General features: G+C 31.2%; 2 protein-coding genes across 4 annotated transcripts; one reads left to right on the plus strand and one right to left on the minus strand.

Moving 5' to 3' along the window:
- Positions 1–4,426: 4,426 nt before the first annotated feature.
- On the plus strand, positions 4,427–6,737 carry LOC112741240 (uncharacterized). Of its 3 annotated transcripts, none has more exons than XM_025790131.3 (4): positions 4,435–5,381; positions 5,462–5,506; positions 5,597–5,755; positions 6,086–6,737. In XM_025790131.3, exons 1-3 carry the CDS (start codon positions 4,592–4,594, stop codon positions 5,722–5,724), a joined length of 963 nt encoding a protein of 320 aa, XP_025645916.1. In that variant the 5' UTR covers positions 4,435–4,591; the 3' UTR covers positions 5,725–5,755; positions 6,086–6,737. The 3 variants fall into 3 exon arrangements, with proteins under 3 accessions (XP_025645915.1, XP_025645916.1, XP_072069770.1); XM_072213669.1 differs by having other exon boundaries at positions 4,452–5,381; positions 6,071–6,737; XM_025790130.3 differs by lacking the exon at positions 6,086–6,737 and having other exon boundaries at positions 4,427–5,381; positions 5,597–6,002.
- Positions 6,738–12,719: 5,982 nt separating this feature from the next.
- On the minus strand, positions 12,720–13,464 carry LOC112740242 (uncharacterized). The gene is given in 1 exon segment (XM_072216070.1): positions 12,720–13,464. A coding segment is annotated over 1 exon segment (420 nt). The 5' UTR covers positions 13,206–13,464; the 3' UTR covers positions 12,720–12,785.
- Between the last annotated feature and the right edge of the window lie 9,164 nt (positions 13,465–22,628).

Genomic DNA, 22,628 nt, shown 5'->3' on the forward strand with positions numbered 1-22,628 from the left:
TTTCTACGTCAAAAAGACATTCTACCAAGATGGAGAGCTTCATCAGATAGAACTAAATCTGGTTCAACTTATAGCGTAAAGGCTGTGAATCATCATCTCCTTCATGGTTTAATGTTTATATTTCTGTTTCAATGTTGTATCTTTTTTTGTATTCAATCAATGGTAAAAGGTAAGAAAGAGAGACATTGAGAAAAAACTATTGAGAGAAAAGGTTGACAGAAATACTTGGAGAGAAAAATCCATTCAGATTTTTTTGGTTGTATTTCTATTTTGTGTCATGTACCTGAGATGTATCTCTTGCTAAATTGAGTAAGCACTTAGTGTGTAGAGTCTAGGTAGTTACATAGCCAAGTCAAGTTTATGTTGAACTTTGTGTATCCCAGATAGGATTATGTTGAGTCCTAAGAAATTGGTGTAAGTAATACTTGAAAAGATAGTGAAAATTCCATCAACGTTGTGGTGGAGACTGGATGTAGGTTGCATTGCATTTGACAATTGAATCAGGATACATGACTGTGTCATCTTCTTCCTCTTTGCTCTGGTCCTGTTTTTCACGATTTATGAGACAAAACGAAATTGTCTCCTACATAATCATATACGTAGACCAAACAAAAGCTATGTTAAAAGTTTTGGTTTAAAGCTTTATTAATCAAGTTTTAAAGAAGGCCATAGATTCAACCTCCCTTCTCTAGGCCATCAAGAAGCTTCAATTACTATCTGTTTGATCTTGTAAATCCATTTGTTACCAATGATTTTTCAACCTGCTGAAAGTGCAGCAAGTTTTCAGGTATGGTTTCTATATAATACCTCAATTTCTTCTTGTATTGTTGTTATCCACATAGAAACGTCTAGATTGCGCATAGTCTCCATAAAAATTGTTAGCTCTTCATCTTCTGTCAAAAGATAATATGCATCATGGCTTGTCAAAATATAATTTGAGTGTCATGATGGTATTTTCTTTGTTGAGTGGATTGACGAATTTCTATGTCATGGGCCTCTGCTTCTTGTTCTTTATGCTCTGGTTCTACTTCAGAAAGATCACCTTCTCTACATTTCTCATCTATTTGAATAGCGGTTATTTCTTTAATAGTGATGTCATTTTCTTGTTCTCTTTGGAATCCATCTTCTGCAAATATTACATCTCTGCTGACAACTATGTCATTTTCTTGTTCTCTTTGGAATCCATCTTCTGCAAATATTACATCTCTGCTGACAACTACCTTGTGGGCAGTGGGATCCCACAGGCGATACCCTTAACTCCACCAGCATAACCCAAGAATATAATATATATTTTTTAGACTTTGGGCCCAATTTTGTTCTTTCTTGAGAATTGTACATCATGTACATAAGACAACCAAATATATATAAAGAAGAATAATTATGTGGTTTACCTTACCACATTTTCATTGGTGTCTTCAATCCAATTGCAGTTGATGGTGATTGTACTGATTTATCACATAACAGGTAGTTTTAACGACTTCTTTCAAAAAAGACTTGGCTAAAATTGTAAATTGCAACATAGCTTGTGCTCTTTCTAGAAGAGTCATATTCATTTGTTCTGCTATACCATTTTGCTGAGGCGTATATGCAACTGTGAATTGTCGTTGAATACCTACTTGCTTGCAAAATGTTAGAAAATCGCCATCGACATATTTTTCTCCATTATCCGTTCTTTGAAAATTACAGCTTTTCTCTATTACAAGGAGATTACAATAACGCTCCCTTTTGACAAAAGGAGAATACACCCCTCTCTGTAATCTAGGAGAAAACCTCCCAAAATAAATACTTTCTATGTAATTCAATATTACTATTATTCTTGTTAGATGAATTGATTAAAATATATTAAAAAAATTCAATTTATAGATAAATATCTTTAATATGAATTATCTGTCAATAGAAATATATCATTCTTTTTTGTTATATTATTAAAATTCTATAATTATATATAAATAAAAATTATTTATTATTTTATTTAACTATTATTTATTTATTTTTTAAAATTAACTTTACTAATTTTCACACTGTACATATACCAAGTATCATCTTCTAATTTGACTTCGATATCAGATATTTGAGGTTTGCCGATGATATGATGCTGTCCATCAGTCCATGACCAACCAATTTCACATTGGTTTTCTAGTTATGAGGAAGTAGGTTCAGGCTTTAAATTAGGTATAGTAGTTTGTTTAGTATGTAGTAGTAGTATTTTTTCCCTCCTAGGGATCGGAGCTTTCAATTGTTAACAGCTTTAATTTATTTTCCATTGATTCACATGGTGGTTTCCTTCGGATTGTAGTTACAGTGGGTAGATGCATGCATGCACATTGATGTGAATATATTTCATCAATTTCGAGTGGCTAGACAGCTATGGCATATTATTCGTCTCGGACGCTATATTTATATTTAACTTGATGATGAAATGTTTGTTGGTCGCTATCGATATCAATAAGTATATATGAAGACAATCAATTAATTAATAATTTTTTTTATTATAGAATTGTTTTTAATATTTTTTGAAAGGTTCAGAATTTAAAATTTAAAAGAAAAAATACTTTCAAAAATTATCTGACATAATTAGTTGGAAAAAATTGGTTTTCTCGAGTTAAAATTTCTCCCATATATTGCCTTAGTAAAGGGTGAAATAATAATTAATGGACAAGTATTATGTTATGTTACTTGTTTTGATGATTTTGTATTATGGAGTGCATGAATATGTATCTGCATCTAACTTGATCTCACATCAATATATATCTAGAATATTTTTTATTATTGCATATTGTTATTATATCCAATTTAAAGCCACATGCTCCTCCAATGTAAATTGTATGCCTTTAAATTTGTCCGTATTAACTCTTGCAAAAACACATGTTCATATCCACATACTTGATGAAGAAGAAATAAATTTGTAGAACGCGTGAAAAGAATATGGTGGTAAGATTAATAAAAGAGGACAATCAGAACAAAATACTAAGACCCGATAATAATTTAAAGTCTACTCCCCAAGATTTCAGCATATTTTCTAACATTGAGAGGATCTTTCTAGACAAAGTAAAGAATCACAACAACATAAATAAAATTCTTTTATGACTTTTACTTTTATGAAGGTATATTTTCAAACTCATTTTAGGATGTGGCTTATTAAGACTACCCAGCGGCCAAATATTTTGTTTTTTCTTAGGAAGTTTTAACATTATTTGCATTGCCAATTATATCATTATCTGTATGTTTGAATGATTTTAATTTAAACATTTAATAATTCAATAAGTTTAGTTATGACTGAAGAAAATCACATGTACTAAGATATTAATAGTTTGATAAATTAGAAGAGAGGAAGAAAGAGTGAAAGTTGAAGGAAGGAGAAAAATTCTCATTTTAAAATTTTTAAATGAATGAAAATAAAATATTAAAAAAATGTTTAATAATTAACTTTATGTACTCTTTATGTACTCATATTATAATTAATTATCATCAATATTAAACTAATAAAAAAATTAATCTAAGTAACAATGACGCCAATACTGCTGAGATATATGTCATATTACATATATTATTTTTATTTTTTTTTGTCATATTATCTGTATTTACTGAAAATGTCATTGTTCTGTTACTTAAACACACAAAAACATTAAGTCTCCTATCACATAAATCTCACAAAAAAGTATAGACATAGATTTCCATAAATAGATGTTAGGCGTAATATATCTAACTAACCATAAAGTAAATTCAACCCAGTAATTCATATCCAACAATATTTTGAGATGCAACCTATATACGAGGACAAATAAAATAATAAGAAAAATTTCACAATTTAAATTGTTTGTGTGTTTTCTTTTTTGTTTTTCGGAGTCACCTAACCTCCTCCTTCACAAAAATATGGTAATATTCCCTCGATATTATTTGGTTCTTTCATTTTTTTTCTTCTATTGAAATTATTTCTGATAAGAAATTATTTTTTAATACTAAAAAATTGTGTTCTATTTATGTTTAATTTTGTTTTTTGACATGATGAAGTTCATTTCTTTGTCTTTGATGAATCTTATCTTTGTTAACAGCCTGAGTTGGGCTTGTGATAATCCAAAATTGTTTGATCCATTCACTCTCATACACTAGGCCTTTCCTTAGTTGGGCCTCATGACCAAACATAAAATTTAAGCTTTGGATCAATTAGTTTTTCTCAATTAATAGATAAGTTATGTTGATATTAATATTTGTTTTCGTAGCTCAATTGGTTAGAGCAGCTGTTTAGTAAACGGGATAGTTGTATTATGCTGCACCTTCCTAACGGGAATGGAATCTTACGGTGATGATTACTTCCTCCACTGGTTCTCTCTTCTGTCCCCATCTTCACAAGGCAGAAAAGCAAAAGCAACAACGCACACATTAAAGAAACCAAAAGGAAATAATAAATAAATAAACAAAAACAAAAGCAAAAGTAGAACACAAGTAACACTTCAACTATTATTCCTTCTTTCTTCTACACTTCTCCTTAGTTACTTGGCCAATAATAATCATCTGTACCACTTTCATTATTATTTTCTCTAAATTCATCATCATCACGATTTTTTGTTGTTTCAAACCATTATTGGCTAAAATGATATCACTGGTAACTCAAGTCATTATTCTTTCATCACTTGTCGCCCTCACAAGATCACAATCTAGTACCTGCAGAAATTCGTGTGGCGACATTCCAATTCAATACCCTTTTGGAATTGATGATGGATGTGGAAGTCCTTACTACAGACACATCCTCCTCTGTTCTGACTCAGGCAAGCTTCAACTCAGAACCCCATCTGGGACATACCCCGTTAGGAACCTCTCTTACGCAGATCCACACATGGTTGTCACTGATCCATTCATGTGGACTTGTCAGGACGGTGAGAGTTTTCGGGCCACAAGGCCATTCAGTTTGGACACAAGCACACACTTGAAGCTTTCAACACAGAATGAGTACATATTCTTGAACTGCAGTGAAGACAATGTAATCATTCAACCAAAGCCTATGTTCTGTGAGCACTTTCCTGAACACTGTGATTCATCTTGTGACAGTGCCAGCTACCTCTGCAGGCACTTACCACAGTGCTCTTTTGCTCTCACTCATACTTCTTGCTGTTCTTACTATCCAAAAGCCACTGAATCGTTGAGGTTGATGCTCAAGTATTGTTCTAGTTATGCTAGCATTTATTGGAGGAATGTTGGTGCTCCTCAGCCTTATGATCAGGTTCCTGAGTATGGGATCAGGGTTGATTTCGATATACCAGTAACTATGCGTTGCCTTCAGTGCCAGGATCCATTGAAAGGTGGTGGAACTTGTGGATTTGATACTCACACTCAGAGTTTCACATGCCTATGCAAGCAGGGAAACTCCACAACCCATTGCAAAGGTAGCTTCTTTAAGGTTATGTTTGTAATTATTATTTTTTTAGTTTGCTTGAATAACAAGTTTATTAATTGGGTGTGGCAGATTATAACATTGCACAGCACAATAAGAGGGTCCAAGTGATTGCAGGTAACAGAAATAAGTTAAGAATAAACTATATATAAACATTAGATTAGTGTTAATTAATTAGGTTATGTTTGAAATGTGGGTGCCATGCAGGGACAGTTACAGGTGTTTCTGCCGCAGGAGCAATTGGAATTGGAGCTGGTATTTGGTACTTGAAGAAACTGAGAGCTACAGCACCAGTAACATGTGGAGTTCAAACAAATGAGAACCGGCTATTCTAAACAACATACTACACATCTATAGTTCTTAGTGGTATAGAGTTTGCTTCCCCAATTTTTCTAGTTTTGTATTGTCATCTCTATGTGATTTAATTATGTCAAGTTTATAGTATAAAAGAATAAACTATTTTTATTAGCTATGAATCTGTGATACTACATATCTCCAAATATTTTGTGAAACAGAGCAGTAGCAAATCTGTTCAGTAATATATCTCTAGTAAAAGTCTTATAATAATTATAAAGTACAAGATTTAATGACATTGTCATTAATTTATTAGTTACTTGCTTCTTAAGTAATAATAAATAATAATCACATACAAATTAACAAACTAATTAATGACATGATTAGTATTAGTATATTCAGGCATAGCTGCAGATACCGTAGATGCAGGAATCCCCTTTGCTGCACTTGTTACCGCAGATTCCACAGTGGTGTTTATCCACCATATGATTCACACACTTTCCCTTGCAACAAAGCTGAGAGTACTTGCACTTCTTCCCACACCTACCACAGTTGTTTCTGTCCGTTGACACATTCACACATTTCTTCTGGCAACAGTCCGGCCCTTGGCTCCCGGCCACACGACAAACTCGCGGGTACTTATCGCAAGTCATCGCCCCACCAACACCGTGGCGCCCGTGATGGAACCCTTTGGTGCTGCGAAGTGACGAGGCTAATTCAAATTGTGGTTCTGATTCAGCCATGACCAAAGCCGTTAGCATGGCCAAAATGAATAACAAGAAGAGTACCATCTGAATGCCCTTCATAATAACGTATTGTATATGTGAAATAATTGATGTTCAATTCAATTCTTAGTTAACTGATGTAAGAGGGAAAAATCAACCACAATTTATAGGGAGAAGTTCAGATAAAAATGTGGTCTAATTTGACCTGCACGGCATGAACTTCAATGCTCTATGGTTTAGTAAGGAAATTAGGCTTTGTTAATTACTTGCAATACAAGTTAATAAAGTAAGTTGGAAAAATAATATAATATAATGTAAATTGAGAACCATTTTTTAATGTGTGTTTTGTTGATAGATATCCAACAGGGAGTATTGAACGGAATAATATTATATTCTATATATGTGCTCTAATAAGTCAAATTGAAGATGTAGTTTTTTAGTTTCTAATAAATATAAACTCAAAATAGTCAAAATATTTAGTTCCATGCAGTGAAGTATAATTAATTAAGGTCACTACTCCTTTTTTAGTATAATTAATTAAATATGTTGTTTTATTGGAATAAACCAAAAATTCGTTACAACGCCACTGCTCCTTTTCATTCTATCTCACGGTCTGACCTTTGGGTGGAAAAGGAATATAATTAATTAAGGTCAACAATAACTAAAGATGTAACATTTTACTTTTAATATGAGATAATACTCAATTTGGTCCCTAAACTTACACGCGAGTCTCAATTTAGTCCTTAAAGTTTCAATTGCCTCTATTTAGTCCCCAAACTTTGTGAACATAACTCATGTTAGTCCTTGAAACAATTTTTAACGTACAAACGTTAACGGAACACTGTCGTGACAGCCGGATGCCACACTAAACTTTGTCAAATGATGACGTTTTGGTTTTGGCACTCAAATAACCTAAAAACAACATCTTAAATGGTGTTTATTAAAATTTTACCTAACAAAATAAGTAATACAATGTCGTTTTTGAACTATTTAAATGTCAAAACCAAAACTGCATCATTTTACAAGTTTTAACGTGACATGTGATAGTCTACAACAACGCTCTATTATCGTTTTTATACTAAAAATATTCTCGGAGACTAATATGAGGCACGTTTATAAACTTCGGGGACTAAATAGAGGCAATTGAAACCTCAGGGACTAAATTGAGACTCGCGTGTAAGTTCAGGGACCAAATTGAGTATTATCTCTTTTAATATTTATTCAACTACTTTATAGTATTTCTGATGGTTTTTATTATATAGAATATTTTTTACCGAACAAATGACTAATAAATTTTTCTAATAGACAATTGTTATAGGATTCAAAAATACTTGCTAAAAATAATGAATTTTGTCTGCCGTTGAATCTTTTATTTTGACCATCTCAACTAACAGTCTTACAACATTTTTTAGCTAAATTTTTTGCTCTTTGTTGAAAGGGAGTTACTCATGTAAAGATGCTTAAAACATCTTTTTTAAAGACGTTTTTTAATAATTAAAATTTAATCTATATAATTGATAAAACTGTGTTTTTTTTTTTAAATTAGACTAAACAAACTGATTTGACCAAAAAATCGATCTTAAATTGATCTAAATTAATATTCTTTTTTATAGAAAATGGCTATAATACTCTTATTATAAAAAATACCTAAAATATTTTTATTATATATATTAATTTTGAAAATCCTAAATTCTAATTCAATGATGGCATAGAGAGAAGAGAAAGATTAGGATTTAGAGTTTTTAAAATATATAATAGAAATATTTTAAGTCATTTTCTATAATAAGGGTATTATAGTCATTTTTATAAAAAATATTAATTTAAATTAATTCAAGATTTAGTTTATCGATTTTTTGGTCAAATCGATTTATTTTGTCTAATTTTGACGAAAAATAACACAGTTTGATCGATTATATAAGTTGAATTTTAATTATTAAACAAACATCTTTAAAAAAAGACGTTTTAAGCGTCTTATGTGAGTGGTTCCCTCGTTGAAAATAATGAATATTGGCCATGTATTATAATTTAGTTTCAAAGGTTGGATTATTGAGTTTTAGCTAGTCCGTTGCTAGTTTTTTTTGGAAAAATTCTGTACGATGTTTGTTGATTATTAAGTTTTTATATTCAAGCCAAATTTAAATTCTTAACATTATCAAATTAAGAATGGAGAATATCCTCATTATTTTTTTTCACCAGTAATATTAAAAAAATAATATAAAATTATCTTATTTAATTTAATATTTATTATATCTAAAATTATTGAATTATTTCAACAATAATAAATACACAAAATAAAAAAATATTGCCTATGTTGCACTAATTTTTATTATCTTTTAAATATTTTTTGTTTGAGAATATAGATAAGAGTTAATTAATTTTTTTTACTTTAAACTTATGCATGTTTTTTCCATTGTAAATTTGTAACTTTATTTATTATTTCTAACAAAATATGAAGGTAAATAGTCAAATAATATTGATTCAACAACTAAGAATAATAGAAACTATATAATTTTTGTTCTCTTCCATTGTTTTTATTTCATGGAGAACGACAAAAAGTTGATAATACACTCTTTTCTAAGATGTAAACATAAATAACACAACTAAAAAAACTAAAAAGTCTAAGTACTTTTTCCTTCTAAACAAAACTAAAGGACCTCTTATTTGATCTATTATTCTGTACTCCGAGAAACATTCCTCTAATCTCTACTTAATTTATAAGTAGAATTTACTATTAGTGCATGTCCCTTTGAGACATGTTTGTTTGTTGGTGCACTTGGTGCAGCATTTTCCACAGTGTTTCTCGTTAGTTTTGAGATTGACACACTTGCCTTCGCAACATGTCTTTTTATGATTGCATTTGTGTCCACACCTCCCACAATTATTTCTATCACTTGTAAAGTCTACCTTTTTCTCATCACATTTTTTCCTGTTTGGTGCCTCGGCTGGTGCTTCCGCTGGTGCTTTCTCAGAGTGGTTTGGTGCTTCGGCTGGTGCTTTTTCAGAGTGGTTTGGTGCTTCAGAATGTGCTGCTGTTAGTGACACATTAATGACCATGGCCATTATTAAAATGGACACAAGGAAGAGGATCTTGAATAACTTCATATTATTCTCTATGTTTGTTTATGTTGTAGGAGATGGATATAGATAGATATAGAGGAGAAATGAAAATCGAGTAATGAACTAATAAGAAGAGCAAAGATGTTAGAAATATTTATAGTAGATTGAACCTACTATAAGAAGTTTTATTTCATGGAGTAGTTATGGCCTCTAATTAATTTTCATAAATATAAAACTCCGTTTCTTTTATTAATTACGGATTAAATCAACAGTGTAATCAAAGTTATATAAGTTTTTTTTGGAAACTCAATAAATACCTATTGATCTGTTGAAATTGGACAAGGAAACATACATTAGTTTGAGACTAAATATTAATTACGAATCAAATAAATCCATAGTGTAAATCAAGGCATGATATTTTTTAAAATAATAAATTAAATTAAAAACTAAACAAGAGAAAACAACAAATTAATTATTATATTAATTCTTATAATTTTATTAAACTTTTAATTAAATTTTTATAAATAAAATTTTGCAATTAACGTTTTGTACTAAATATTTTTTAATTATATTCTTTCTAATTATTTTTATTTAAAATATGAAATATCATTAAAATATTTATTTTTATATTTAAGATATATAATGTATTTTGAAATATTCTGAAGTAAATATTTTAATTTGTTTTAAAAATCCTTGAATTAGAACTTAATTAAAAACATTAATACAAGAATTCAATTATAAATTTTAAGTAAAAAATTTAATAAAAGCATAAGAATTAACAAAGTATTTCTATGTTTTTAATTGGTTGTATGCTAAAAATTAAAAATGTTATATATATATATATATATTATGTTTATGTATATTTTTTATTTTTAGTATTAAAAATGATTAAACGAAAATAAAAAATATGTTATTTATACTATAGAAAGAAAATATAAAAAAAATAGTATAAAATACTGTGATGAATTGAAGGAAATGTACATAACTTAAGACATGACATGAAACGGCCATTAAATATGGTGGAAACTTAAAATTAACGAAAGATTGGTTTCTTAGTTATAATACACGAGCCTCAAATGCTAAGAAAAAGTTACATTCAATGTACATAACTTATAGCTAAGACATCACATGAAAATAACATTCAATGCATATTGGTCAACAGGTAAAATAAATGTGAGTTACATTAGGATATAAATTATAATAAATATAATTAAATATTATAGACTTTGAAAAAATAAATAAAATATCGACTACAAACTCCATTAGTGCTTGTATCTGATGTATGAGTCACAAATTTATTTTCTACTCCATTGTATATGAACTCAACCCCAAAAATAAGAGAGAACAAGTTTTGCTATACTAAAATAAATTTTGTTCTGAATCTAATTCCATAGGTCCCTTAAGCAGCTAAATAGCGACCCAATTTTTTGGGTCTTTTTGCTGTCAAACCAGCCAATCTCGAATCTCTTAACCAATATTTAAATTTAAATATTTTTTATTTTAGTCAAATATAAAAAATGTTAAGAACTCCTTTGAGTACGTTACGTACTCCTAACTCTCACTTATAAAGTTATACCTCTTAGATTTATTTTAATTTAAATATGAGGTGTCTTTGCTGTTCTAAGAAGATCCGATTTTGTCACTACAAAAAACTGGCGAATTTCTATTTCTCTTTTCAATCCGTACCAAATAAAGTCTTATTGTACAAATATTAGCTATATTATATATTACGTATACGTGAATATAAAAATTAATAATTAATTAGTTATTCGTATAAAATATTAAAATATATATTAAAAAATCTAAAATAAAACATATATATATGGTATTTTTTTTATCCAAATGAAAAAATTATTTATTTACCACTTTACCAATTTATATATTTAGTTGTATTTTTGTAGTTAGACAAAAAATATGTGTGCATTTAAATAAAACAAAATTTATAAAGTTTTTAATAGTTATGTGAGTCAATAAAATTTTGAGTATCTATTTTGGCACATTTTCATAGCAAAAAAAAAAAAAAGGTAAAATAAGTTCATTCTTGCGACTTTAAGATACGAAATGAAGATGGGAGGAAAGATGTGGTTAACTTATGCAATCTACACAAACAAAAACATGAGAGAACATCTAGTATATTTTTGCTAAGGTTTGAAAAACCAAACCAGTAATTGAATCGATAGAGTTAAAGATTTAAATATTTAAAAGTTTAACTAAGATTAATTGGAGATTGAACTATAATGATAAAATAATATATTTATATATAAAATATATAATTTTGTATGAAAAATAAATTTTTTATTTTATTATTTTAAATTAGTTAATCATTAAAAAATTAGACTGATCTGATCGGTTAACCATTTATTTGACTGATATTTTTAGTTTTTAACTGGTTAACTGTCAACAAAATTTTTACCTTAATCTAGACCGATTTAATAGTCGATTTCTAATTAACCTATTTGGTCGAGTTTTTAAAAGAATGAATTTCGTAGCCTCTAAATAAAAAATGACTTAAATTTCAAAATTTTCTTCTGTAATTTTCACTTATTTCTTGATGGTATAATAAAGATTTTTCATCTCATCGACATAATTGTTGGACTTATAATGTTATCTTTCCGTGTTTCTCGTAGCTTGATGTATAAGTTATTAGCTAGCTAGTTAGTTTTGGATGGTATAATAATTTTTTTTATTATTGACATAATTGTTGGAGTTATAATGTTATATCTTGCGGTGTTTCTGTTAGCTTGATGTACAAGTTAGGTAGTTAGTAATTAGTTACGGACGGCTGAGAGATCAGTTTGGTTAGTTAGGTTGGGGATATTTATCCATTCTATATGGAAATAGGGGGATAACTAACTGAAACAGTTGGTTTGCTCATTTCACCAATTCTAACTCTGTTGCTTTCTTCTTAGTGTCTCTAATGCAAGCTCAGTTTCTCTCTCTTCTCATTCTCCATTTTCACCTCTTAACTTGTCTTCTTTTGGTGAATCTTAACTGCTTCACATACATATATTGGATTATTGGGCTCATACATAAATGGTTCTTTTATTAGTGAAACTTAACACTCTTTAACTTATTCCTACAATTTGGAACAATAATTTATAATGAAGTACATATTATCTGAAAAACAATCAATTACCAGTTGCACTTAACAACAAACAGAGGAGATCGGTATTTAATTATTTATGGTACAATGAAATTTAAAAAAAATTATTACTATAATTTCACCAAATTAAATCATACTAATCAATGCAAAGAATAAAAATGAATAAGAAGATACTAGCAGATGGCGGCGTCCATGCATGTATTTGATGTTCTAATAACTAAGCATAGCTGCACATGCCATAGACACAGGAGCTCTTGGAATCGCACTTGTTACCACATTTGCCACAGTGCTTCTCATTAGTCATTGGGTTGACACACTTACATTAGCAGCACATCTTGGAATGTCTGCATTTCTTCCCACACCTTCCGCAGTTCAATTCATCGGTTGACAAGTCCACACACTTGTTGTTGCAGCAATTAGGGCCTCCACTCCCTCTTATGCTATCACAAACCTTTGGGTTCTTGTCACATGTCACGGTGGCCTTGCTGCTTCTCTGCAATAGGAACCGGCTTGTTCCTCTCACAGAGTTTGGTTCCTCGTTGATCTCATTGTTATTGGTTTCAAAAGATGCTACTGTCATGGCCATCAAAGCCATTAGCATGGCCACAATGAAAAGGGCCTTCAACAACTTATTCATTTTCTTTTGATAAACAGGGTATAGGGTAGGATACAGGAAAAGCTAGATGGAAGGATGAAAATTCAAGAGTGACTTGTATTATACGTAATGAGCACAAAGAACAGCAGCACAACAATTCCAAGGTTCAATGTAATAGAAGACTTCAGCAAAAGAAACAAGAACTAGGGAATTGAGGAAATACCAGGCCATCCATACGTGCATGAGAGTCAGAAGAGTATAGCAGAGGAATCAGAGAAGATCAGAATAGAGAAGAATTGAAGAAGATAATGAGGTCAGAAGAACGGGGAAGAATGTTACCACCCATATCCTTCCATTCTCCTATTAGTAGTCCTCTATCTCATGCTCTGAAATCGAATGCCACCTGTCCCTCCTTAATAACTAACGCTTCCCTATCATTGTTTGGCGGTGTAAACTCAGGTGCAGTTGATTTCGCGTGAAGTTGATAGTTGAGAGCCGTTAGATGGTTGAGTTTTCACCTTGTTTGGTACTATTTCGCACTCATTTTCTGCATGGCTCTCTTCTACGTGCGTAGCTATTCTCTTCGTTACACTATTTGAAGTATTCGGGGATTCATCATGCATGTTTGGTCTTAATTATTGTTAATTAGGGTAAGATTACATAGATGAAGACCTTAACTGATTAATTAATCCTACCTACCGGTTTATTAGTTAGGTACATACTTAGGTGGTCTGCATTTAATTTACGGCCAAAACCCGAACTAGGCTTGTTTGTTGACAATATAAGAACTTCAAATCTCGTACATACTTGTTAGTTACGTTGAAATTATATTGGAGGAGGAAACGTATATATCCAAAATAGATAGATATTTGTGATGAAATTAAACAACTGTATATATATGGGAAATGAATACATAATATACACTTCAAATTAAATATATTGATTACAAGTTGTGGTAATTATTTAATAAACTAATAAATCTATAGATCGAATGCTAATCACAAGAAAAACTCAAGCTCAGATAGGTATGATTTCTATGAAATTCAGAAAAGCCGTTACAGACGCACAGTCGCACATACCATTGGTTCAAGAAAAGTTAGTTATAGATTGGCCAACTTGTTTGAAGACAGCTAGCATAGTATACGAATTTGACTTCAGAGTCTGTTACTGGGCCATTTAACCGTTCGTTTTTCGTTTCTTCAAATAACTAATTAAGTAAGTAGTTTGGACGTTGGACCTTGGACTTTGGACTTTGGATTTTGGAGTTTAGACCATGTTATTATTTTTGAAAAGGGTTTGTTGTATAATTTTTGTTTGTTAAATATTCTTTTTTAATTTATATTAATATAAATATATCCATGAAAATTTTTATTTAAATTCAAGACTAATTATACATTAAGATAATAGTATTTATCGTCTTAATTATATATTATTCTCATATTTATTATTATTATATATTATTATACACAAATTTCTTAATTAAAAAGTGAATTAAGACTAATCACATTATAGTATAATAATTAATTCTTTTCCAATTTTCTTCTTTTTCTCTTGACAATAATTAAATCCAAGTCTGGGACCATTATTTATTTCTTCAACATAAGAAAAAGTAATTAACAGAGAAAGTGATAGAAGAAAATGAAATTGAATTTACCAGAATGAAAAAGTGAGAATTGCAAATTGAAACTTAAGTAATTATTTGTCCCTCATCTACTTTTTCCATCACATTTGTTAATTATAAATAAGAATTAGTGGATTAATTACGTAGTGATTAGTTTTTGGACTTTGATCTATGCATTAGCTAATGCACTTTTTTATTTGTGAAAACTAATTAATTATGTAATGGAATATTATTTAAGAAGTAGTGTTTTTTAATCTGTATATGGAGGTTACAAACTTACAATTAAGGTAAGATTAGAAGAGGGATCATTTTGGTATAAATATTTGGATGCCGAATTCTCTTATAATCTTTATGTAGACTAATAGATTGATAGACACAAAATTTACTATTTTAATTATTGAATGTGAACAATAATAATAAATATATGTAAAACTAGTCAAAATAATATATAAATAATAATAGATTTAAATCTTAAAAATAACAAAATTATAAAAGAAAATAGTTTAGGAGTAAAAAGTTATACACTAAATTTCTTTCAATTTATTTTATCCCTTTTATATAGAATAGCTTTGATAGTTACAAGAATTATACAAAGAAGTGAACCAAGAACTTTTACCAAAAATTTCTATGAAAGTGAAACTAGATAAAGTACTACATATTTGAATGTTCAACCAACAATACTATGAAATGTGTAGATAGATCCTTTTATGAAAGGCTACATTTAACACTTGATGCTTATTCTAATGCATATTGAAAATGCATAAAAATATAAAGAGAATAAATATTATATTTTATATAAAAAAATCTTTTTTATATGACTAATTACATGAAACATGTTGATTTTATTTTAGAAAATACCACAATTATTTAACTTATTTTCCTGAATTGACAATTGAATAATCTTTTGGATAATTTCATTTTGTTACTCTTTTTATCATTATTTGTTACTTATTTTTTTTTAAATGTAGGTATTCGTAATTCTAATTCATCTAATAAGAGATAAAGTTTATTGAGAGAATAAGCAATAGTTCAAATGGCATAGTCTCTCCATACTCAATTAAGAGGTTGTGGGTTCGAGTCTCCATATTTTCGGTTAAAAAAAAAAAAAGAAAAAAAAAGCTCTCAATAACATTTTTTTTAAAGTAAATCCACCATCATGTCTCTGATATGTATCTTTCTGTCCCCAAGACACAAACTCATCATGCACCTCCATGCACGACTTCAAAATAAACTACATTAAAAAACAATGGAGTAGATGCATTCATTTATTTGATAAACGAATTACAAGTTGTACTTATTATTAACAACAAACAAACAATAAATTAAAGGAGACATTACATTTTTCTTCGTACAATTAAAGAATTGCAATAATGTTACACAATTCAAATTACACCAATTCAGCAGAGAAATAACAAATAATGCAAATAATAAAATGTTATACAACACCAATAGTTGCCGCCACACACATTAACTATTCCGATTCTGTTGTAAACTTCTAATTAAGCATAGCTGCACAAGCCATAGACACAAGAGCCTTTGGAATTGCACTTGTTGCCGCATTTGCCACAGTGCTTCTCATTAGTCTTTGGATTGATGCACTTACCTTCACAGCATATCTTGGAATATCCACATTTCTTCCCACACTTTCCGCAGTTCAATTCATCTGTGTTGAAGTCGACACACTTGTTGTTGCAGCAATTAGGACCTCCACTCCCTCTTATGGTATAGCAAACCTTTGGGTTTCTGTCACATGTCAGAGTTGCCTTGCTGCTTCTCTGAGACAGGAACCGGCTTGTTCCTCTCACAGAATTTGGTTCAGATTCTACTCTTGTTGGCATAGTAATTGCCAATGCCATTATTAGCATGGACACAAGAAAAAGGGTCTTCAACAACTTATTCATTTTCTGCTCTTGAGACAGGAAAGCTTGTTGAAGTGATTATATTTGTTTGATCTGATTGTGATGAAGAATGGATGTGTAATTTCAAGTATTTATAGGAAACCGAGGTTCATCAATTTTGGTCTTACTCTTACATAATTATTTTATTATTATATATAAGATTACACGCATGAAGCCATTAAGTATATAGAGCTACCAGCTAATTAATTCTATAGTTAGGTATTAGCTAGGTGGAGTCTAAATTTTACAGCGCCAAAGCGCGAATGTTAGGCTTGGTGGCAATATCATCAGAAATTCAAACTTGATACAAACTTGTTATCAGTTACGTTCAAGTGGGAGGAATACCGCTAAGGACCCAATGGAGTATTCGTACAATGTGTATAATGAGTTATTTATTTGGCTCAATATGAGTTAAAAAATAAATATTCAGAATAAAATATTACTAATTTCTCAAACATAATAAACTCATACTATCCAGAATAACTATCCAGCTACCAGAGATAATAAACATCTGATATTTTATTGAATTGAACATCTCTAAACTCTCATTGTTCACATTGTACAGATACTCCATTGACTCCCTATACTTTCTCTAAAGGAATATGATACACATTAATTTGAAGATTATATTGGTTTAATTAATTATCAAGTGAAGCTTAGTCGAATTACGTACTGTGTTAATTCTTAGTGAGAAATCGATCAATTCGTATTCGTACGTGTGCCTGATTTCTTTGGAAACTAATTCGGTGAAATAAAGCAGTTATAGTAATCGGACTTTATAGTTTGTTACGGATCCATTTAACTTAATTTGAAGAATGTTCTGCAAGTAACAAATTTATTTTGGATTAAGTTGTGTTAGGCATGAACGAGTCAAATATATAATACCAGCAACAAGTAAGGATACCACTTTGTCAATTAAATATATATAAATTTAATTTCTATGTTGTCTTGTGTAAAAAATTTTTTTATAAATAATTAATTATGTATTGTCACATAAGTAAAATTAATTAATTTTTAAATTTGATACTTAAAAATTAACAAAATGTATAAATATATAATAAAAAATATTAGAGACTATCAAATTTTTTTTTTTTTGTCATTATTTAGTTATTAATTCAATTCATTTAGTTTAATTTTTTTAGTCTAGTAATACAACAATATATTTTCTCATACTTATAAACATTAAAAATTAACTAATAACCAAAAATAATAAATTCTGATAATTTCTCTTATCCTCTAGCATTCTTCATATATAATTGGATAATATTTAAACTCTATATATAATAGAAAAATGTTAATTAGCAATCAAAGTTGACAAATAATAATTATAATATACACATATATAAAATATATCTGAAAATGTCTCTTCTATCTTCACCTTCTTTCCAAATAATTTTTTTTTAAATGAAATTGTTGTGTATATATTATACTATTGCCTGTTTCAAAGTCTAAGCGATACGATACTAGGAGAAGTCAAACCTAATATTTTCATAATTAGTGTACTACCTACACTTTTTTAATTTAACCACTAGGCTATAATCAATTTATGTTTATTGCGTGTTATATATATAACACACATTATCTATACTATCTATACTAATCTATACGTACTGAATCCTGATAAGGAGACAATAAGGTATCTATACAATAGTTACAATGAACTGTTTATTTGACTCAATATAAATTAAAAAAAAATAAATTAATCCTCATTTATCCTAATTTCAAATGGCCTGTTCAATTTTAATTTACCTTATCACCAATTTACCCCTAATTCCAATTTTTCTCCATTAACCCTTTTGCTCTCACGATTATCCTTTCCCCTAAAACCCCTCCCGTTCGCTTCACAGAACCCACACGTTGCCCCGCCGTGTGCGCTGAAATCTACATCCGCGTCTAGCAGACCCACATCGCCCACCCTTCTTCACGAGCATCCTCCCTCATTGGCCGCAACTCCTTCGCACCATTGCCAATGCACATCCCACCGTGACTGCAGCCCAGTTTCCGCGCGTAACTCCTCCGACCCAAACTGCAGCCCAGTCTACGCGCAACTCCTCCGACCCGAATTGGGCTCCTACCCCATCGCGGGAAGGAATTGCTTTGCACCAAACACGGCTGAACATCCGACCGTGACCTGGTTGAATCATCAAGGCGGACGCGAACTGCAGCACCGAACTTCTTTGCGTCCAAAAACCAACCATCCACGCGTATAGTAATTGTGAACATCCAATTATATGTAGATAAGAACATCTGACATTTGTGTGTAAAGATAATCATGTAATCAATAAGTGGTATCATATACGTAGAATGACCATCCATTTTGTTTAATAAATTAACCATCCAGATACATACTGAAATGAACATCTGGTTGCTGGTTGGAGTCGCTGCGATGGTGCGGTGCGGCGAGAACAACTCACACGATCGGAAGGTAATGGTGGAGGGTGACCTCTGCGTACGGCAGGCTTACGGTGATGAGAAAAGTGCTGGTTGGGGTCGCTACCATGGTGCAGTGCGGCGAGAACAACTCATACAACCGGAAGGTAATGGTGGAGGGTGACCTCTGCGCACGGCGAGGAGAACCGAGGAGAAAGGGAGAGAGAGGGTCTGTGTGTTGGTGTAACTGATTGCAATCCTAATTTGTTTCAAATTTGAAATTAGAAACTATTCAAAATTAATTAATTGACTATGATTTGATTTTAATTGCAATTTAACCATCATTGTATATTGTACAATACATACATTGGCTCCTCATACTTTCTCATACTAATATTATACAATCCAGTTTTGACAAAACTTACGTGGCATGCTATTGATTTTTTTCTCAATAATTTTTTAAATTTTTTTAAGACTTTGATCTATTTTTGTGCAGAAATTTGATTCTATCTGTATAGCTGTAATTTAAAAGCGCATTTTCTCTTGCTTAGGAGTGGTAATGAATAAGGTAGGATAGAGTTTGGATTTAATCCTAATCCTACTTGCGGGTTGAGATTTTATATATACTCAACTTTACCTTACGTGTGGATTGAGAATATCTCAACCCTAACCGTATCCATTCTTAACTCGCGGATACCAGATTAAAAGTTTCAGATAGAGGGACAACACAAGGATGTGGAGGAGCAAGCCAAGGATTGCTGAAGATTTGAATACTAGATCCATCACCAACTCGTCAAACAAGGCCATTTTCAACAACTTTACGCTTTTCTAATATGGTACGCCACACTCACGAAGGTCCTACTCCGATTTTTGCATTCATTATAGAACTGTATTGAAAATATTTATCTTTGAGGAGTCTAGATAGGAGTGATTATGACTGAGAGACAACTTTTCAATATTGTTTTGCTAATAGCGCCAAATTCTGAGCCTCTAGGTCCTTAAAACCTAGTCCACCTTCTAATTTCGATCTTGTCATAGTATTCCAACTAATTCATGCCATTTTTCGCTATGTACCTTTTTTATCCCACCAAAATTGGGAGAGTGTGTTGTGAATCTCCCTAATTAAAGTGTCAGGAAGACAAAAACATGATAGTGAATAAATTGGAATAGCCTCCCCAACAACTTTGATTAGAACATGTTTGCCTGCAGAGAAGAGAAATTTCCTTTTTCACCCTTGAACTCGCTTCCTCACCTTGTCTGTGATTTCTCCAAAGGTGGCCTTTTTTTTATTTTTGAACTGCAGATGGACTACCCAAATATTTATCCTGTGCACCAATATGAGCAATTTTTAATTTCTGAGCCAGTAGTAATCGAGTAGCAGGAGAAATATTATTACTAAAGAATAGAGTTGATTTATGCAAATTAACTTTTTGGCCATTGAACCCCTCGTATGAATGAAGAAGGCTGAGAATATTTTTACAATTATTTTATAACGCTTTGCAAAAAAGGATTGAGTCATCTGCAAACAATAAATGATTAACAGTAAAACATCTTCGGTGATATGAATACTTTCAATGAGACTGTTTTACTTTGCCTTGTTTAGCAAAAAGGACAATCCTTCTACACAGAAAAAAAAGGTAGGGAAATAGATGGTCTCCTTGATGGATACCTCTATTTGGTTTAAAAAACCAAAAGGTTGACCTTCAACAATGACAGAGTAAAAAACTGTAGTCACCACCTCCTGTATTCAACCAATCCACCTAGATTCAAATTCCAATTTCTCCAAAATGAACAAAAGGAAATGCCACTTAACATAGGCTCTGCTCATATCCAATTTAACAGCTGTTTCAGTCGATAGGTCCCTTTTCTTTGTCTTTAGATAGTGCATACATTCATGAGCGACTAGGATATTGTCTGAAATTAATCTACCCTTAATGAAGGCACTCTGATTAGGGTTGATCAGCAAATTTCTATAGCCGATGAATTAGTACTTTAGAAATAATCTTATACACAACTGAGGAAAGGCGGATGGGTCTAACCTGTGTCATATCCTTTGCATAAGGAATTTTAGGAATGAGACAGATTTGTGTATGGTTGAAGCTCTTGAGTAGTCTACCACTGACAAAGAAACTGCGGACAGCCTTAGAAACATATCCTCCCCTACTAAACTCCAATAGAATTGAAAGAATTTAGCCGTAAATCCATCATCACCAGGGGCGCTCTGGAGGTGAATACTAAAGACCACACGTTTTACCTCATCAAAAATGACCGATCTAGTTAATTTTCTTTTCATGGTTGCTGAAATTTTGGTTTCAAAATCTTTGAATGCATATGCCGGATTAGCTTGGTCAATCAAAGTGAAGATATCCTTGAAGTATGTTTCAGCTACTTGTACAATTTTCTCACAGGTGGTAGCATACGTACCATCATTCTTTTCCAGTTTTCAAATTTTATTTCTTCGAATTATGGATTGGAATGATTGGTGAAAAAAACATGTATTTCTGTCTCCTTCTTTTAGCCACTTTACACGAGATTTCTTTTTTCAATAGCTTTTCTCCCTAAAGTAAGCATCCTCAAGTTTATTTTTCAACACTTCAATTTGTTCTCCCCCTGTAATATCCTCCTCTCTTGAGGATTTCAAGCTAAGATGTGAGTTCATTAATATCCTTCTTCGAATTAAATTTGTTCTGTTACTGCCACTAAACATTACGGTGCCTACAATGCTTCAATTTTTGAGCCAAAACAAACATTACTAAGCCATCCACCCATTTCTTCCAAGCTTCAATGATAATTACCCACCTCTCCTGAAATTTCATGGCCGGATTTGTATCAAAGAGGATAGGCGCATGATCTGAACCGTTTTCTGTAATAATTATCCACCTCTCCTGAGCCATTCACTCACCGTTTGTAAGTGCACGGTCAAGCCCAAGTCCTTCTCCCAAGTGAACCTTCTTCCAATCATACCAAAGTCCTTCCGTCCACCGCCATTAATAAAATTCACAAATTCAGAAATAGATGAAGATGATTTTAACCCCCTCATTTTTTCTCATCGAGGCTCACTATAGCATTAAAATCACCATAATGAAATCTTTTCAAGGAAACGTTGTACAAAAAAGGAAAATTCTGTGTATTAGGTAGACCGAATCACATCCAAGCTATTTAAATGTACCCCAATAAGCCCCCAAGAACAGTTCAAAGCAGGATCAATTACGTTGACAGCTATGAAAATTTTTTTCAGCAAGAATCTTAATTGTTGTGCCCTCCTTCCATGCTAAAGCCAATCCATCAGGTGTACCTGTCGGACTAACAATCTTCCAAGCCGCAAAATGACAATATCTCATCTTACTTTCCACGAGATTGGTTTTTATTTCACATATAAACACAATCTCTGGAGAGTGGGATTGACACATCCCTTTAAGGTTATGGACGGTTAGGATCTCCCCAAACCCCGATAGTTTCGTGAAAGAACTCTCATGCCGAATTAAAGAAAAGGAATAAAGAAGGGAATAAAAGAAAGAATTAACAAAAGTCAAACATTGAGTTAGACAACACAAAAATTCTATTTTAGAAAAAATT

Source organism: Arachis hypogaea, chromosome 14 (genome assembly GCF_003086295.3).
Source record: "Arachis hypogaea cultivar Tifrunner chromosome 14, arahy.Tifrunner.gnm2.J5K5, whole genome shotgun sequence".
Lineage (NCBI taxonomy): Eukaryota > Viridiplantae > Streptophyta > Magnoliopsida > Fabales > Fabaceae > Arachis > Arachis hypogaea.